Source organism: Empidonax traillii, unplaced genomic scaffold (assembly GCF_003031625.1).
Source record: "Empidonax traillii isolate 1590-97213 ecotype Southwest subspecies unplaced genomic scaffold, ASM303162v1 scaffold65:size4453928, whole genome shotgun sequence".
NCBI lineage: Eukaryota > Metazoa > Chordata > Aves > Passeriformes > Tyrannidae > Empidonax > Empidonax traillii.
In genome coordinates this window covers 549,653-568,554 of record NW_020955258.1, presented here as the reverse complement: position 1 = coordinate 568,554, position 18,902 = coordinate 549,653, and the positions used below count along the sequence as shown (strand labels likewise).

The 18,902-nt window shown below is 48.0% G+C and overlaps 1 protein-coding gene across 1 annotated transcript; it reads right to left on the bottom strand.

Annotated features, from left to right (window-relative positions):
• Positions 1-2,037: 2,037 nt before the first annotated feature.
• Positions 2,038-4,491, bottom strand: FZD7 (frizzled class receptor 7). Its single transcript, XM_027880137.1, has one exon. The coding sequence runs from the start codon at positions 4,395-4,397 to the stop codon at positions 2,676-2,678; it is 1,722 nt and encodes a 573-aa protein (XP_027735938.1). The 5' UTR covers positions 4,398-4,491; the 3' UTR covers positions 2,038-2,675.
• Positions 4,492-18,902: the final 14,411 nt, after the last annotated feature.

The following is an 18,902-nucleotide window of genomic DNA, read 5'->3' as shown; positions in this document are numbered from 1 at the left end:
GCTGAAATCATTGTGTGTACAGCTCTGGTTGTTGGGGCACTTTCCATGATTCTGGCAACACAGCTCGAGATCTAAACATTCATTTCAGTTTAAAAAATTAAGTCAAATAGACCATTCCATTGAAGCTATCAGCTTTCAGATGACTGTGATAAGAAAGAATGTAGGCTTCAGGCTAGCTATTAAGATTAAAGTAAAATTCACCTGAACAAAACTGCAGCTAGGGAAGGTGCTGTATGGGGGGGTGGGGGGAAAGGGGGGGGAAGCCAGTTCAAGACATTGCTCTTTGAAAGCCACTGAAAAGAACCTAGTCCTTAGTGTTTCCCTAGGACGCTCCTCTAGTCAAAGTGAGGATTTAATTTACAGCACTTACAGCACCCTCCAGTTCTCAATCTCGAAGTCCCTTTGGAATGGGAAGAGAGCATTATCCTTAATTTCTAGATAAGGAACTGGTTTATCAGCTTGCCCTCAGCAAGAGGCAGAGCCTGAAAGAAAACTTGGCTAGGATGCAAGTACCTCAAGTGAGGGCAGACATCTGAAACCAGCTGTCTCAAAATGTGCTCTCCTATTGTGAGGGGCTGCTAATCAGAAAAGCTGGTTTGAAGTCACAGCTGAGTTTCTGGTCAATGCATTCACCAAAAAGTCTCTTGCATCTCCCATAACAAAGTGGGGGTGAAAACACCACTCACAGGGCTTCCCCCCATTCTCAAACCTGCCAAGTGTCCAAAGACTGAAAGAACTTTATTAGAACCTTTGTATTAAAAATTATTTATTTAGTGATCTGTACATGGGGTGAAGCAGGGCCTCATACAGACCTTCAAAAAAATCAAGTAAAAACATAAATACATATTTTCTTACAAAAATGAGATTTACAAAATATACATACTGTACTTGTCTTACACACTTTTTTTTTTTTTCTCTTCCACGTGCACATTATAAGAGACAAAACCCCAAGCCCTGCAAGTCTGAAATCAGATCTACTGAAGGATTTGGCTGATGGGCCCATTCCTGATGCCCAGACTGCTGGTACACCCTCAGACAGCAGCAGTCTGTTCCCCCTCACCCTGAACAGGTTTTTTTCTTTTTTAAGTTTCGTTCCAGACACTTTTCCCCCCAAAAAAACATGAAGAGCAGCTATAGGTTGGAGACTTGCTAAAAATCCAGAATTTCCTATTTTGTCCTTAGACAAGAATATACACACACACATATATACTGATAAAAACAACCCTTCAGTGAATATAAAGTAGTATGTAAAAAATAAAATATGAACAAAACTTAAAAATTTTCAGAATAGAAAAATCTGTCACATTTCAAAAAGAAAACAATGAACTTGTTGATTAATTTCTGAATGTTTTTCCTTCCAAAGAGCGATCACTGGAAACTTAGCCAGCTGCATTTTAGCCGAAATTAGAAGGCTCCTCACTTGCAGAAACTGCTTTTTAAACCCCAGCCCCCTCTTGAACCAGGAGTCATTGCCATGCAGCTCAGGGAACCTGAGGAGCAGGCAAAGGGTCCATCGTGAGCCAAAAAGATTCCTCCCGTCCCCAGAATCCGGCTGTGTATTGACTTTGTCTGCAGTGACCTCACTGCAAAGCAGGAGAGAAAGCAGGTTTATGGGAAGGGTAGAAAAAAAAATCCCATCTTTACGTTACATATTTTAATGGCTCTTGTTTTGGCAGGTGCTCTCGGTTAAGCTCTTCTTGCCCTCTAAATCTTGCGTTTCCTTCAGCTTAGAAAAGCGACCCATATTGAACGGTAGGAAAACATCCTGCCTCCTCCTTTTTTCATAAAAGGAATGTTTATTTCTGTGAGCTCCTCAGATCCAAGGGTGAACCTCAACGACTTCTTTTTGTCAGTTTGCCCATAAAAACCGATCCCATGCTTATGCCTTTCTACATAGAAAACACTTTTGTTTCCCCCTTTGTCTCCTAGAACAAAGGCAAGGGGGAAAAGCCTTCTGCTGAAAAGCAACAAGTCATTTCTTTTCAGGGTGTGGAATAGCAACCCCCTCCTTCCCCACAGCAGCAAGAACAACAGATGGAGGGCCAAGTTTTTACTTTAAAACAATTACAACAGGTATCAGTGAGGTAAAAAGGAACTTGTGAGCTGACAGAACAGAGGCATCTCCCCGGCACACGGTCGGGCTGTAGCCGGCTGTGCAGTACTCACGTGATGGCTCCGCCGAGCTGGAAGGAGCAGGCAGCGAGTCGGGCTCGGGAGTTACCCTGCCCGCGCTGCAGTTTGGCCCCGGCAACTCAGGGATTATTGGGCTCCCTCTCGGCAGCGGTAGCTCAACAGATCTGGCTTCCCCTCCCTCTTGTCCAAAGCAAGGCAGGATGATTTTAGTTGGGTTGGAGTTTTTTTTCCTGGACAGGGGTAGCAAGGGGTAGAGAGAAGTAGAGGGACTTCTGGAATGAACGACTCTCCCATCCCACCAGTGGCCTCTTTTTCAGTCCTCTTCCACTTAGCTGGGCCTAAGCACCACTGAACACAGTTTGACTGATCCTTTATGCAATAATTATATCTTTTGTTCAAACCTTCTGTGAGGAAGAAAAAGTTTGGAATTGCCTCCCTTCCTCCCTCTTCAGGGAACCATTGCCCTGCCCTTCTGCCGAGTATCTGTCTCCTCTGCATGTGTGCATGCGTGAGTGTGTGTGTGCCAGAGGGGACAGGGGGTCTCATACTGCTGTCTCGCCTTTGCTGCCGGTGCTGAGTCTGTGGTAGAAGCGTCGCCAGGACTGAAGGGTTTTGCCAGACCAGATCCAGAAGCCAGTCGTGATCCCAACAATCATGGTCATGAGGTACTTGATCATGAAGACGGTGAAGTCTGGGCTCATAGGGGCAAAGTGGCTGGGACAGGGCACGGCGTACGTTTTGCAGGTCTGGAGGAGCCACGTCTTCTCCCAGGTGCCACGGAAGGCCTGCTCGTAGAAGTAGCATGCCAGGACAATGGTGGCAGGCACCGTGTAGAGGACACTGAAGACACCAATGCGCACCATCAGCTTCTCCAGCTTCTCCGTCTTGGTGCCATCGTGCTTCATGATGGTGCGGATGCGAAACAAGGACACAAAGCCAGCCAGCAGGAAGGAAGTGCCAATGAAGAGATACACAAACAAGGGCGCCAGCACAAAGCCCCTCAGTGAGTCCACACTGTAGATACCTACGTAACACACCCCACTGAGTACATCCCCATCCACCTGCCCCATGGCCAAGATGGTGATGGTTTTGACAGCAGGCACAGCCCAGGCAGCCAGGTGGAAATACTGGGAGTTGGCCTCGATGGCCTCGTGGCCCCACTTCATGCCTGCAGCCAGGAACCAGGTGAGGGACAGGATGACCCACCAGATAGAGCTGGCCATGCCGAAGAAGTAGAGGATCATGAAGAGAATGGTGCAGCCTTCTTTCTTGGTGCCTTGGGCCACAGTGCGGTAGCCATCCTCGGAGAAGCGCTCCAGACACACCACCCGCTCCTCCAGCAGGAAGCCCGCTGCGTAGGCCACTGCCACCATGAAATAGCAGCCCGAGAGGAAGATGATGGGCCGCTCCGGGTAGCTGAAACGGCGCATGTCTACCAGATAGGTGAGCACGGTGAAGAGGGTGGAGGCGCAGCAGAGCACGGACCACACACCCACCCACAGCCGGGCAAATCGCACCTCCGCCTCCTTGAAGTACATGAGCCCGTTGGGCCGGGCCGGCTCACAGGGGGCACCGCAGTCCCGCTCCCCCAGGAACCGGTAGCCCAAGTAAGAGGGCACTTTGAGCTGCCGCGGGCAGGAGAAGGAGAAGCCAGAGGGCGGCTGTGGCGGGGTGGGAAAGTCAGGGAGGTAGCCAGCCGTGGGGTGGGCAGTGGCCCCCCGGCCCGCCGCACCGCCAGGCCCTGGTGGGGCATCTGACGTGTTCTGCCCCACGCAGATCTCACCCGCACCGTGGACAGGGAAGTTCTCGCAGCGGAGCCTCTCTGGCCACTGGAAGCCGAACTTGTTCATGAGCGCCTCGCAGCCCTGCCGGGCCCGCTCGCAGAGGGAGCGGCAGGGCGGGATGGCCTGCTCCAGCACGGTGCACACCGGCGCGTACATGGAGCAGAGGAAGAACTTGAGCTCGGGCGAACACTGCACCTTGACCAGCGGGTAGAACTGGTGCACCTCCAGCCCCGCGTCCTCCTGGTTGGTGTGGCCCAGCAGGTTGGGCAGGATGGTCTGGTTGTAGGCGATATCCGTGCAGAGCGGGATGGAGATGGGTTGGCAGAAACCGTGGTCCGGCACGGAGATGCCCTTCTCGCCGTGGTACTGCTGCGATGCCGCGCCCGCGGGGGTCCCGAGCAGGGCGACCAGCAGGGCGGCCAGTCCCAGCCAGGGGCAGCTGGCGGCAGCCGCTCCGCCGCATCCTCCTCCGGCTCTCATCGCCGGGGCGGCCGGGGTCGCGGAGAGCCTCAGGAAATCCTTCAGAGGCGGCCGGCGCGACGCCCCAGGGGCATCAGCGCCCGGAGGGCGGCGGCGGGGCAGGGGCGCGGCGGGAGGAACGCGGCTCCGCGCCGAACCTCCTCGACTTTCTTCCTCGACTCCGGCGGCGCTGGCAGCGCGGCGGCGGCGCTTCCCTCGGCGAAACTTTCCGGAGCTGCTCTCCACGGAGAAGGCGGCAGCGAGGCAGGAGACGGCTCCGCGCAGGGTCCCGCGGCGAGGCGGAGGCGCTGCTCCCTGCCCGGCTGCGCGGCCCCGGCGCCGGCGATTTAGGTTACGGCTAAACGGATTATTACCGCGCCCGGCTGAGCCGTGTATTTTACTCCGGGGCTTAAATAACTTTTTAAATCCAATTACTGCGCGATCCTCCCCGCGGCTCGGCTGGGCTCCGCTCCCGACGGCCGCCGCTGCGGTCTGTGCGTGCGGGGCAGAGCCGTGCGCCTCCCGCCTCGCTCCGATCCCGATCCCGCTCCGCCGCTCCCGGCTCACTAAAAGGCCCCGGCGCGCCGGCCCCGCCCCCCCCGCCGGCCCCATTCACAAACCGCGCCGGGGGCGGGGCCGCGCGCGCCCACCCGCCAATCGCTGCGCGAGGGGCGGGGCCAGGGGAGGGGAAGGGAGGGGGAGGAGCGCGCGCCAAGGGGGAAAAAAGTTGGGAACAACTTTTTCCCATCCCCGCCGGGCCGGGCCGGGAGGAGCCGCCCGCGGCCCCCACCCCCCGCGCTGCAGGGCACAGCCGGGAAGGCGGAGCCGGGGGGGGCCCAGGCAGCTCGCTCAGGGTGGCCTGATGAAACTAAAATTAACTGGCTGCTCTCTGAGCAGGCTTTGAAAATGCGAACAGCTGCCTGTGCCCAGAGTTATTAAAAAAGAAGAAAAAGAAAAAACGGGGAATTAAAAACCACAGCGTCCGGGTACATTTGCAGAATGAGCTTATTGCGTAGTTGGGATGTTCGTGTTTGTGCGCCATCGCCTCCCCCAGCTTGGGGGGGTTTGATTTGTTATCACAGCATGACTGTTGCTTTTTGCTAGCAGAATAAATGCTTTATTCATGCAGATCTAAGCCCTAGCGTAGCTGGGGGAAGGCAGCTTTTTTTGAAACGTCCAGTGTTACCTAAGCAGAGGGGAGAAATTTTAAATCCCCATCTACACTGCTGCAACTCCTTAAGAGACTTGAAGAAGTCTGTATAAAACCAGGAATTCCTCTGTGAAAGCACCCAACCTGCCCTCAAGAGAGAAAATGGCATAGGTCGGGAGAGGACTGGTACTGGCCTACCAGGTGATGCTGAGCAGATTTAGAGCTGAGCAGATCTAGAGCTAGACTGCCATACGTTGGCTGAGGACAGAAGTGTGGGGTTTGCAGCACAGCCGTGTTTTGAGGTGCACTGCAGAAACACGGGGAGCAGGGACCATCCAGCCAAACACAGGCAGAGCATGTCTCCAGCAGCACAGAATGGGGGTGCTTGACAAAAGCCCTACAACAAGGCCTGCTTTTCCTTCACACTGGCCTGTGAGAGCCTGTGCTCAAAGACAGGCTCCGACCAAGTGTTATTCAACTCACCCCATCCCTCCCTTTGAGGATAGAGGTCCTCTTGAACGGTATTACTCGGATTCTTTTACTCCTTTGCTCAGGACTGTGCTCCCATTAGGAGCTAAGCAAATACATCAGTCTGTACCTTCCTCCAGGGCAGTTCAAGAGAGCAGGGTTTGGCTCAGGGAACTCCAACAGCAATTGTTGGACAAATGTTTCCCATATCCTCTCCTGGTCGTGAACAATGTGTCCCCATGCCACTCAGACCACGGAACTGCAGCTTTTGCTACATTTGTTTAAAGAAGTTGACAGTTATAAACATGCTTACTAAAATAAGTTTACTCCTCTTTAAGTGGACATGTTTTTAAAAATAATACTGTGCATATAAAAAAATATGGGAAGGGCTAGCTAGTTATGGCTGCAAAGGATGTTTCTGGAAAAGAAATAAGTATTTTCTTCGTTCTCAGTTATAGTTGTTTGAGAGTGCCTTAGAGGAACTTCAGTTTTTCAATTTGTTAAGGCTTGTTGTCTGAAATTCCTTACTTTTCTACACCCCTAGTGACTAAGTGGGTTTTTGTGATACTCTTCACCTAAATAACCACCCATGGTACAAACTTACATGAACTTGTCTACTCTATTGTTTGTTCCTTGGCTGCTAGTAACTTTCAAAAATATTATTCTTTCCAGTTGCTTTTTTTTGGTTGCTGGTTGGTTGGTTGTGGTGGTTTTGTTTTTTGTGGTTTTGGTTTTTTTTTTTTTTTTTTTTTTTTTTTTTTTTTTTTTTTTTTTTTTTTTTTTTTTTTTTTTTTTTTTTTGGGGGGGGGAGGTTGGCTATTGTGTTTTTTTCCCCCTGTCTTTCTGTAAAGCTCCGTGAGCTGTTGAGTCACCTATCTGTAATAATCAACTTAAAGCCTCTATTTTTCGCTTTGGCTTATATGGCTGACTTCATCTGCAAAGCATTTTGTGATATTCACTATGAAAAACATTGGATGAAAGGAGATGTTTCACTGGCAGGCAAGGACAATGCAGACAAAGTAAAGCAACCACAAACTTTCTGCCCCATGCTTTGCTCCTTCTGATTTCTGTATGTAAAGAAACTGGTTCAGAGCTAGCAAAATTGTACTGCAAGAAGCTGTCTTCCAGCAACAGGGAGACAGTGACAGAAACTATTCAGGGTAAGGAATGTCAAATCAAGTAGCAAGACTTTAACTGGGTATTTATTTACAAGACAGGGCAGATGGCATCAGTGGCTCCCCCTGTTTTCTACTGGTCCCATTTGTTAGAGTCATTCATCCAAATCATGGCATGAACAAAAAGGAGACTGGGATCTCTGATCCAGGCTATAAAAGCTGGGTGACTCCTTTGCACTTATGGACATAATGTAGAATCAGAGTGAAGCCAAAGGGGAAAAAAAAAAACAAAAACAAAAAACCCCAGAAGGGTAGGCAGAAAGGAAGAAGGATTATGTCCTAGATTATTTCTTAGGGAGATAAGAAGAGAGTAAACTTACCACATGGAATGATGCTGCTAGGCCATCCCAGATGGCAGGAATGTGCAACAGGATTTACTAAGATGGATGAAGAAAGTCTCTTGGGCACGTTACCAAATTCCAAGGTTTTGTTTTGTTTTTTTTTTTTTTTATTTAGACCCACTCGGAGATGGGAAACAATCACTGAGGGAGGCAATGGCAGTCTCAAAATGGCATACTGTGGTGTAAGAAAATCCCAGGCTTTTAAGCCAGTCTGAGACATTCTGACAGCTTTCAGGGGACATTAAAGAAAGAAAGAAAGAAAGAAAAAAGGGGGGAAAAAAAGCAGCATCAAAACTCCAAGATTCTGGAATGCAGGGTTACTCCAAAGCATCCAGAACATCTGTAAGCAGCATCAGCCACATTTCAAACAGCAGCCTGCAAAATTACTTAAATTTCCTCCCAACAGGAGGGATTCTCATCAGCACATAAGCACAGCAGCAGCCAACCTTAGCCAGGTTGTCAGTCACCCAGAAAAAACTGCTGCACAAGACTTTGCAGCATCTGAGAACTTCTCAATTGCAACCACACAGCAGTTCAGAAAGTTTTCTCTAAAAATCTCCCAACTGCTGGTATAGTGAGTATGCCACATGGCCTGCCAGCCATGAACCTTCACAAGCAAAGTCTTGGCAAGTCTGAGATTTTGGAATAAATGAACAGTCTCAGGTGTTGATACCAGCTCTGGAGGTGTCTAAGTAGACTACTGTGCATAGGGAGGAATTGTAAGGAACAATTATCTGTCCTTTTACTCATTTAAAAATAAATCCAGTCCAACTTCCAAGCTAAGTCAAGGTGAGGAGTGGCATCCCTACATGATATCTTTTTCTGCAGTTTTAAAGCCTCCTTAAATGGTGCCAATATAATTTTCCTTGTTTCCTATCCCATCTGATAGAAACCTCTTCCCATGGGGGGAGGGAAATCAAAACAAAACACCCCCTCCCCGCCCCACCACTTATTTTGAGTGCCCGAGGGAGAACATTTTCAGATTACCTGTTGCAAGCCCTCCTTACCCTCAGAAGAAAAAAGGCCATTGCTTCCCCCTTCTCCTTCCACCTGCAGACACTTGCTGGCCCTCACCTCACAGTGTCCTGCTAACCAGCTCTGCCCAAGTCCTGATACCATCCCCTGAACTGCGAGATTCGTCCCAGTTAATGATGGTAAAAAACTTCTATGACACTTTTAACCTCGACATTTTGAAGCCTACTTACATCCAGTCTTACATGATCAGACAGGCTGTTGAGCTAAGAACGTCAAAATTTGCGCTCCCTAAAGCTTAGTGGAGAAATGCCAGGAGCCCGGGGGGGAAATCATGCATTTGCCTATTTTGCGTAATGATTTGCATAATTAGAAATAAGTTCACATTATTATATCTGCTTGCATTTCTATCAGTCTGATAGATTACTCTCAATTGCATCTTGTTTGAGCTCACCAAAGGCATCCAGTCGTTCAGCAGAGAGGCAGGAGAGCCCGATATTTCACTGGCGGGGAGTGGGGAAGGCAAGGCCCTGCCCCCCACCACGGAGCGATTTGGAATTAGTTTGAAGATATGAGAAACCGATTGAAAAGAGCATATGGGGAGGGCATGGGTAACAAAAGGAAGGGGATACTGCTGGAGGGGATGTGGTTTCCCTCAGTGAGAAAGGTAAAAGCTGTGGATTTGTAAGACAATTATTAGTTTATAAAGTAGTATCCCAACAGATACAGGGAAGCAGCACTGTCCTCCACATTTAAGATCAAACTGGGGAAAACTTAAGGAAACATTCACAAAGATGAGCTATCAGGCCGATGATTGCCTTTATCTTGCAGATCCATGAATAAGAAAACAAAACCCGAAGTTGATCTGCTCATCCCCACTCAGCGATTCGGTGAGGACATCAGTTACATTTTAACCCTTGCATGACACTTTGAATTCCCCTGTTTCTTTAAAGTAGGTTTAATCTGCCTTCTCACAGTTTTAGGGTTGCAGAGGCCCTTTGGTAACATGCAGGAAATCCCTCCTTATTTCACTTTCTTAGGCTATGTGCTTTTTTAATAAGACAAATTCTCTGCTGGCAGCAGTATTATCAGCCAGGTCCTGTTGTCATTCTGTCTGGGTGCAGTACGTTGGAACATGAAAAAGGGAAGATTCCAGAAACAGTGGGAAGAGATGACACTTGTGTCTGCTGTCCTCTTTCTGTCAGTGAATAACATCCTACTCTAAGAATCTGGATTTAGCACAGGCACGTGCAAACTTACTATCTGATCCTTTAAATCTTAAAAGGTGCTTCTGACCTGGTATGGTGGGTGGACACTTCCAGAGGGCTGTGGCTGATTTTGCCATTCTGTATGCAATGGGATATGTGATATATCAGCCTGGGCAGAACAGGGGAAGAACTGCCTGAGACAGACCTGCCTCAGGCTCCCTGGGTCAGCCACCTTCTCTTGGACACTTCAGGAGTCCCAGTCTCATGGGTGCTCCAGCTTATCCCAAACTTCTCCCAGTGTCTGTGAAAATGAGTCACAGATCTGCAAAGGTCTCAAGCAGAGTCACTCCGTGCTTTATAACCCTTAAAGTATTACAGATCCAAACAAAAATAAATACACCCCTCCCTACTCTGTTCTCATAACAATGCAGTGGTTTTTAGGATGCTGGCTAGTGGTTTTGTGGTTGAAGCTCCCCTTCCCAGAATTATATTCTCTCAGATCTCTCTTCCACACCATGGATCCTTGACCTAGTTTGGACTCTCTGTTAGATATCCCTTTTCCTCCAAAACCCGGTGATTTTGTTTCTTCTGTGCTATTCCCCCTTCTGTAAACCCCCCTGTAGTGTCCAAGGCCAAAGACAAGTTCTAACTGCTGATCTCTAGGTTCTTCCTGAAGGAGCAGCACAATTACAAAGCCCAGCTGTCTGCAGAAAACTTAGAGAAAACTGTCTCTCCTTCGTTGTGCCAGCCACTTCCAAATAGCTATCATATGGCCGAGTTTCTCAAGTTTGTGCATAAATTTCCCAGATCACTGCAGGTGGTGCCACAATATTTGTGAACACTGAATTATGTCTTGCTTGCAGCCCCAAGGTTGGTGTGGACAGAGTGACTGGTTGCTCTGACCACTCTCCTGTTGATACCATTCGGTTGTGAGTGAATGCTGCAGTGGCCAAATGCACTGTGATATGTCTGTTGTCATTTATGCCCAACCTTGTTTTAATTTTGTCTTTCTACAGACTACTCTCTTTGAGATTGCATCTTAAATCTTCTTTAAAGCTCAGACTGAAGGCTTGCACTTGTCCTGTTTGAGTTGATGGGAAGTTTTTACTTGTTTCAGTGGAAACAGAAGAGCAGGATGCTGATCAAAGCCCCAAACTCTGTTTATGTAGGAAGAACCAGACTTAGCCCAAAATAAGAGATGGGAAAGACCCATTATATTGCTTAGCCCCTGCTATTGCATATGCTAGTGGTATAATTAGTCTAATTTCAAATGCCTTGAATAATGGGACTATTACCATCTCTCATGGGACGTGGTTCTGCCATCTAACAATCATATTGGCAGGAAGCCACTGCCTGATGTTCAAACAAATGGTTTATCTTTGCTTGATTAAGTCTCACTAAAGAAGAGTGCAGCCTCCAGAAATATGCTGTTTCCAAAGCTTAGAAAACAAGGGAAGAAGAGCTGTTATTCAATACAAAATCTGCCAGATGTCTAAAGAGGCTGAGGAATTCCTAAGCCTCTGTTTACAAAATCCTGTCTCCTCCTCCTGTGAATGCTTAAATTACCAATCACTGCTACCATCTCATGTTTAGGGCAAAATTTCCTTAACCGACTCCACTTTCAAAATCGGATTGAAAAGAGAAACAAACATTTTAATTACTTTTCTTTTCCCTCTTCTTGACAGGCTCGCATAAATTAACCCTTGTCCTCCACAATTCCAGTTAAACCCTTGAACAGAGTTGTTTCTTCCTTAGGTCCCAATCACGCCTTGCTGAGGTGATTCCCTGCTCTGAGGCCACAGGAAGGTTTGCTGCGTGCAGCCACTGCCTGCTGTATCCCTGCAAGCCCCGGAGATGGGTGATGCTGCACTGTGGAGAATTTCCCTTTCCATAAGAGCCCCCGGGCAGCAGTGACCCAACCTGCATTTCTAAGTAGCAGTGCTGTTCAGGGAGAGGGGCAGAGGGCTGGCACCAATGCCAGCTCTCATCCTGAGGTCTGTGGACCAGCATCACATGCTCTCCTTTGCCTTTTTTTAATCAGTCGTTTCTAAACTCTGATTTCTGTCTTGCTGTCAGTCTGCATCGACTGCACTCCCTTGGAGCTGGGACCAGCGGTGCTCTGAGTGGTGCTGGAGATATTCAGCTGATTTCCTTCCTTGGAGGGACGGGAACCTGAAAGCAGCACTTCAAATAAGCTCCCTCCTCATGGAGTCTCTGCAGGGAATGAGGGCCCATTTTCTTAATTACATGTTCATTAGTATGTTTAGTGCTCTCCTCCCTCTCTTCCCCCAGCCCCGCCACCTGGGAGTTCCTACTATGTTACTGGAAAGCCACAGAGGTTTATTTAAATACCACACAGTCAGATTGGAATGAAAAGCTATGAAGCTTCCCCTCTTTAATACTTTTTGAAATTATTTATGGGCTATGCTTCTTGCCTACGTAGAAGGTGCCTTTTGAGATTCCTGCAAGTCAATGCAGAAATAGCTGTTTGAATTGAGCAATAATTAGAAGCAGATGGAGCAAAGCAAAGCATCAGAGAAATCCCATTCTGCTAAAGAAACACTGCTGTCTGAAATAGATTTCCACTGCGTGTAACATTTTCTCATATGGGCTAAAAAGAAATAACATATCTTATGTCTGGTTTGCACCTACCAAAGCTGGGAAATTCAAAGTAAGGTCGGTCTGCAATTCCACTCTGAATTCAGTCTCAGCTACACGGTGTTTGCAGCCCCTACACTGGCTGTGCCATAGTTACATTTTCTTTGCTTTGCTGGACCTCAGAACAATGGAGATTCAGCTACTTTCTGTGAATGTGTGAATATTTGTATTCAGTTTTTTTCTCAGTCTTCAGTGGGTTTTGTTGGTTGTTTTGGTTTTGGGGTTTTTGTGGGGTTTTGTTTGTTTGCTTGCTTTTTTTTTCTTTCTTCATTTGTTTGGTTTTAAATGATTTAAAATTCTGAGGAAATGTTTGTGACTTAAGACACATTAGGATCCTTTGTAATCCACAAACTCAGTTTGGGGAAGGTACTCAGAGCTCTCAAATCCTAATTTGCTGCCAAATTCTTATGTGCTTGATGTGGTAGATTGTTTCACTCCTGAGTTCTAAAAATAACAGGTCCCGGTCTCATTGCTCCCACAGATCGTCCCTTTGAGTGTAGAGATAACTGGAAACTCTCAGCACCTCAAAGGGAGCCGTACAGCACCCAAGCTCAAATTTTAGCACTATTTCTCATTTGCTTTGCTTACACGAGTACAACGGGATGGAGTTTGCTGTCGGACTTTTGTCGAACCATGTTGTTGGGGTGAGCTGATTTTCTTCCGATGATGATTATGACTTATTGACCTGATAGTGAGCCAAAAAGCCATACTTTGGTCAGCTGCTACATGTGTACAGTAAAACCGTGATTTTAATGATGGACTCACTCATATTTATGTTGCATTTTTCAATAGGCAGGGGTCGGTACTACCATCTCATGGAGTCTTCATTAGCCATTTTAGAAAGCAACCGTGGTTTAAGATTTCAAAGACACAAAGTATCTCTGAAAACGTAAATATTGTAGCGCTCCGAAGTGTCCTAAGCTTGTGCTGCTACTCGAGTGTGTTTACAAACAGGCTCGAGGATTTCTTCTGAAGCAGAAGTTGCTCCTAGAATAATAATAATAAAAAATTATTTTGAAGGAGATCATAAAGGTTGGCAGGTTGATGGTTTTTTTTCTGATGTGAGTGAGCCGGCGAGGCCGCGGTGAGGTCCTGCCCCGCGGTGCTGCTTCCGACCTCATTCCGGGGCAGTTGCGTGTGCCGGGCAGGAGCAGGTCCCGCCGGTGGGGCGGGGAGCGAGCGCCGCGGCCAGACCTGCGGGGTAGGAAGCGATGCTGGGAATGCAGCTGATGGCATCCCTCTGCCTGACCCTGCCTCGCGGCCCCGTGCCGCTGGAGGTGCAGGGCTTTGCCTGCGGTGTGAAAACTGAAATTCCAGCTGCTGATAGCTATTAAAGTGCAATTACAGAAGCAGAAATGTTAATGCTGGTGTCTTTGCCAAACTCCTGCTAGTTTTAATTTCATAAGGGCGGTTGCTGCTGGTGGTGGATACTGTAGGAAAACAACATCTAATATTAAAACATGTCCTCCAGTAGCATCCTTGAAGCTGCCCCACATGGTGTGTTGGTGATGGTTCCAGTGCTAATCCTGGCAACTCTGTGTGGCCACTGATAGCGTTATTTTTAAGGTTGTTGATCTGTGGGCATTTGCAAAGTGCTTTAAGCTGTTTTAACATGAATTTGAATGAGGCAGCATCATACCAGTGGCTCCTGGCTGAGGAGACAGTAGGCTTCTAAAATGCATCATTGTTGTCATTGTTATTATCCAAGTGCAGTGCAATCCTTGGTGCTTTTCTAGGCACAACTTTAAAGGCATTTTCTGTCCAGCGAGCTCTTATTGATGCCAGTTCTCATTGTGGTAGAGAAGGGTGGTGACTCATTAAACAGCTTGTGCAAAGTGGGACAGATGAAGTGGTGACTGTCCCCAGACATACCCCTGCCCTGTGCCAGGGATCACTCCCTCCAGGGCAAGGACATCTGCGCTCAGCTCAGAGCTACTCTAGGGCTGCCGTTGCGTAGCTGTGTTGGAGCAGTTCAGATTTGGCACTGGCTTATTTCCCTTCTTTGGGCTGGGTGATCACTGGGGTGATTCCTGCAGCCACGTTACTTTTGGCCCAGAGATCCCTGTGTGAGGGGCAGCCACTGGCAGGAGAGCAGGAGGGCAGGGCAGGGTGGTGGGAGCTGCTGCAGCCGTCTGGTTTTCTTCTCTGCCTGTGACTCAACACTCTCCCTGACCACGAGGGTCAGCTGTTTGTGAGTAAAGTCTATAGACACAGATCCCGAGATATTACACAGATACGGGGAGTTTGGGCTCTCTGCAGCAACCTGAGGAGCTCGATATCAGCTATTCACCAGACTCCAAATTTGATCAACAGTTTCTCAGAGAAGCCTTCTGTTTTCCAAGTGTTTCTAAGGTAGCTGAGCTTAAAACATCAAAGATCTAAAAATTAGATTTGCTTCAAATCACGTATCTTAAGGCCGAGTAGTTTTTGTTGTTGTTTGGGCTTTTTCAAGCTAGACCGACTCTCCCTTTATGATGGTCTCAGATTCTGGGTGTCCCCACCAGGACTGTGGGTGGGGAGGAGACACAGACCACTTCTGGGCTTCTCCAGAGGCATTTATCCACCCCAGGGAAGCTGCAACTGAAGCCAGGCAGATGAGAGCCAGCACAACTAGTATTTTGCTAGACTAATTTCCTAGAGTCTGAGGCCTTGTTTCCTAAAAGGGCCAGCTAAAAAAATCCAAGAACTGGCACGAGTGTCATATAAAAATTCATTATTGCTTTTGTCCATCTATAAAAGTATTGATTTGAAGGTACATATTTTTCACTATATTTTTATCAAAATAACTTTTGAAAATAATTCCTTGTTGAAAACCTTCCCAAGCAAATTAAATTTACTGTCAGTATTTGAAGTCATCCCATTTTCAAACATGATGAGGAAATGGCAACTGGGATAGGAGCTCATGTGGAAGCGTCATGGGGGAAAACGCAAAATGTTTCTGAAAAATACTTGAAAAGAGTTTGTATGTGACAGTCCTTTTCTGTTCATGAGCATACAGTTAAAAGAAAAACCAGGTTCGTATTTAATGTAAAAATGCCAAGTGTTTACCTCTATGAACAGAAGCAAACCCAAAAGCTGGGTAAACCCAAATTATACAGCCACTGAGCCCGAGCACCCCCCTGACTGGAGGAGGAATTAGTGGCTTGCATAATCAAGCCTGGGGAGCTCATTTTGTCATGCTCAAAGGGCCACAGTGGTGCAACAGTAGGGGTGGAGGGATCAGCAAGCACTAACAATGAATTCCCTTCATTTTTCCAATTTAAGGCCTGAGCAGAGGAAATGCAAAGCTCTTCTTTTTTTGCTCTCTCCTTCCCCCCCCCCTTTTTTTTCTTTCTCTCTTTTTTTTTTTTTCTTTTTTTCTTAAGGGTAGATGAAAAGACTGAAGCAGTAAAGAAGCCAGGTTGACACCTGTATCTGTGACAGCTCAGGCAAGGCAAAGAGTGGGAAAGCATCCGCTGGCAGCAATCTGAAACTGTCCCCTTCCTGACTTGGAGGCTTTGACTGATGGTGCAGCTTTGTGCAGCCATATGGTCGAACATCTTGAAGGGCTGGCAAAGAGCTGCTGCTGCCAGCACTGGGAAGGGGAACCAAGTCATTGCTGGAAACCAGATCTCCGGGAGAGAGGAGCCATTAACACAAAATTCTGCTTCATGCCTGACTGTCCTCTCTGCGCACAGGGCCCAGCGTGGCACTGCAGGAGGGCGAGGCCCAGCCTGGCGGGCGGGCACGGCTCTGCCAAGCCGGGGTTAAAAGGAAAAGCTTCTTCCTCAGTGCTGAGCGCACAGCTGTGGTCTCTTCACAGCGCAGCGTTTCCCTCTTCACACATGCTCTCAAATGCTCCCTCTTTTTGTTCGCCCAAACCCAAATTTGGCTCTGTTATGAACTGCCACGTTCGTTCTCCCTTCCTTGTAGCCCCAGGAGGACAGGGCTTGTTCTTCCCAGGCTGCAGCCGAGACCCGAGCAGAGCAGAGCAGAGCAGAGCTCCCCGGCCCGGGCCCCTGGCAGCACTGGCGCCCATTAATGTAAAGCAGCACCAGGGCCAGCAAGATAAGGGTTGTACTGACCACCGTGGGTTCCTGCTTTTCCCTTTTATTACTTGGTACATTACATTTGTTTCCAGCAGAGAAGAGTTTATGTGTGCGTGGCTGCACCGGTTGTGTTGGACCGAGCTCCCTACATGGTTATATGGATGGACTCCAGGGACAGAACTGCACTTCCCCTTAATAAGCTCCTCGCACCGCATTAAAGATAAAAGGGGAAGGGAAATATTTATATTCTGACAAAGCAGCTCTTCCCTTCAGGCTCTTGTTTTATTTATTAGCTTGCTCTGTCCCTCTCTTGCAGTTTTTTTCTATTTCATTCTCTGTGCTCTCTTTTTCTCCTTTCTTCACTAATTTTGTCCCTGGGAGACAGTGACAGCAAAACTTAAGAATCACTGCCCAAGACATCAGATTCATGTTGTGTAATCCCCAGTCGATAACTACAACTCTCCCCCTCTCTTTATTTTCTAACACAAAGTAATGATTTATGGTGCTTAAACAGTTGAATACATTACAGCTGGTTTACTCCAATTGCTTTAGATGAAACTGTAGAAATAGGCGAAGTTGGGGTTTTGATGGTTGTTGTTCTTTGTTTGTTTGTTTTTTATAAATTGCAACCCAGATGCTGAATATCCTCCCTTGTTTGTGTAGGCAGTGGAAACCACTATCATTCTTGTCTGGAGAAGCCCTTACTGAGGCATGACACAGCTACACCGAGACCTTTCTAACCTCATTCATCAAATACTTCCTTTCCTCTGAGGCCTTATCCTGGGGGACCATTCATTTCCTTCAACTAATATGCCACACGAAAGGAATCTTGGGTAGATTCCTGTGTCTGGGTCTAGCGCTGAATTTGCGTAAAGGTTCGAGAAGAAATGCAATGTGTGGTATTCTTGTCCATGCTGCTTCCTTTGCTCCTTCTCATACACTGCAGAAAATCATGTGCTGACTTACAATGTCAGGGGACATCAATGTCCATGTTGTAATTATTTTTAGAGCTATATTTTTCTTGCCGTACATAATCTCTGCTAAGAGTGAGGCAGCAAAATTAGAGACTCGATGCCCGTAAGCTTCACCTCATTGACATCCTTATGTTTCTGCCTGTTGTCATAGAACTGCAAAATATCTGCAAAACACAATCTTTACACCACCACATTAAGTGGTGTAAACTGCAAACTGCTGAATGAATGTATTGCAGCTGGCTGGGGAACAGACTGGTTTTTTACCATTCGCAATCCCACCCTCCAAAAAGCACCACATCTCTGTTTCCAGACTGATCAGGAAGGTAAAGGAATTTGTTAATTGATTTTTCTCCCTCCCATATCAATTAATGAAGCCATTCTAGGGAGATGTGAGCTCTTCTTTCTTAGTTAATTAATCCTTTTCCTTTATCTTCACAAATAATGGCAATAAAGCAATTAGCAAAGGATTTACAGGGTGTGGAGCAGTGAGAGATTCCTCTGGCCCCTCTGCAGCTCAAGCTGTTCAGCACTGCTGCAATTCAGGCTCTCTCTAAAGGGATTTGTGTCCCCCACCCTCTGCGGTGCTGCTGCTGAAAGCCCAGCCTCTTCAAGATGTGAAATCGCCAGCTCGATTTCCCCTAAGGGAAGTTAACAGCTTCGGTGCCAGTCCTTGGCAAAGGCCTCCTCTGGGACAATGGCACCAGCCTTCAAAAGCCACAGGCACTGGCTGTCGGTGGCTCTACTGTCGCCATAACCCTGAGCCTGTGACTTCCAGGGTGGGTTCAGTGGGGTAGGGTGTGCTGAACAATCCCACCACCTCAATCCTGCTGGAACAGCAGCCCTTCTCCCTCTACCTGCTCTCCTTGTCTTGTCCTCCCACCCCAGCCCATGCACAGGCTCTGCCTCCCCAAAAGCCCTCAGCGAGCAACTCAGCTCTCCCTCAGGAGAAGAGGAACACACCTGAGCTGGAAACCCGCAGGAGAGGAACTACAGGAGGAAGGAGCTGCCCTCTCCCCTCTCTGACAGTGAGGTGTTGGGCGGGTTTTGCCCTTCTCCCCAGAAATTGGGGCTCACCTGAACATCTGCCTCCAGCTCCCTGACACAGCTGCCCCGATGGTGGATGGTGCCTGCCTTTTGTGGAAAGGACAGCAGCTGCATGGTGGGGGTGACTGCTGAGGAGATCAGCATCTCTGCATGGGCTGTTCACACCCGACAAGGCATCTGTCCCTGTGCTCAACTGCTCCAGTTAGCCTTTGTCAGCAACTCTCCTAGGTTGTTTCCATCCCTTGCAGTGTGCAGGTGACTTTTGTCCCTGGAAGCCATGTTGGGGTGGTTAAGCTAAGGCAAGGCTCAGGGATTTCAGGGTTTTTTTGTGCAGGCTTGGGAACCCAGTGTTTCATCATTTCTCCGTGTGTAAGGGTGGTGTGAGCTGCTTCTGCCCACTCACCCTCGCACCTCTGCGCAGAACTTGGCACGGAGACTGTGAAAGCTGGCCCCACAGCTGGCAGCACAGCGCCCTTGACTGGTTTTGCCAATTTAATTCAGTGGTTTC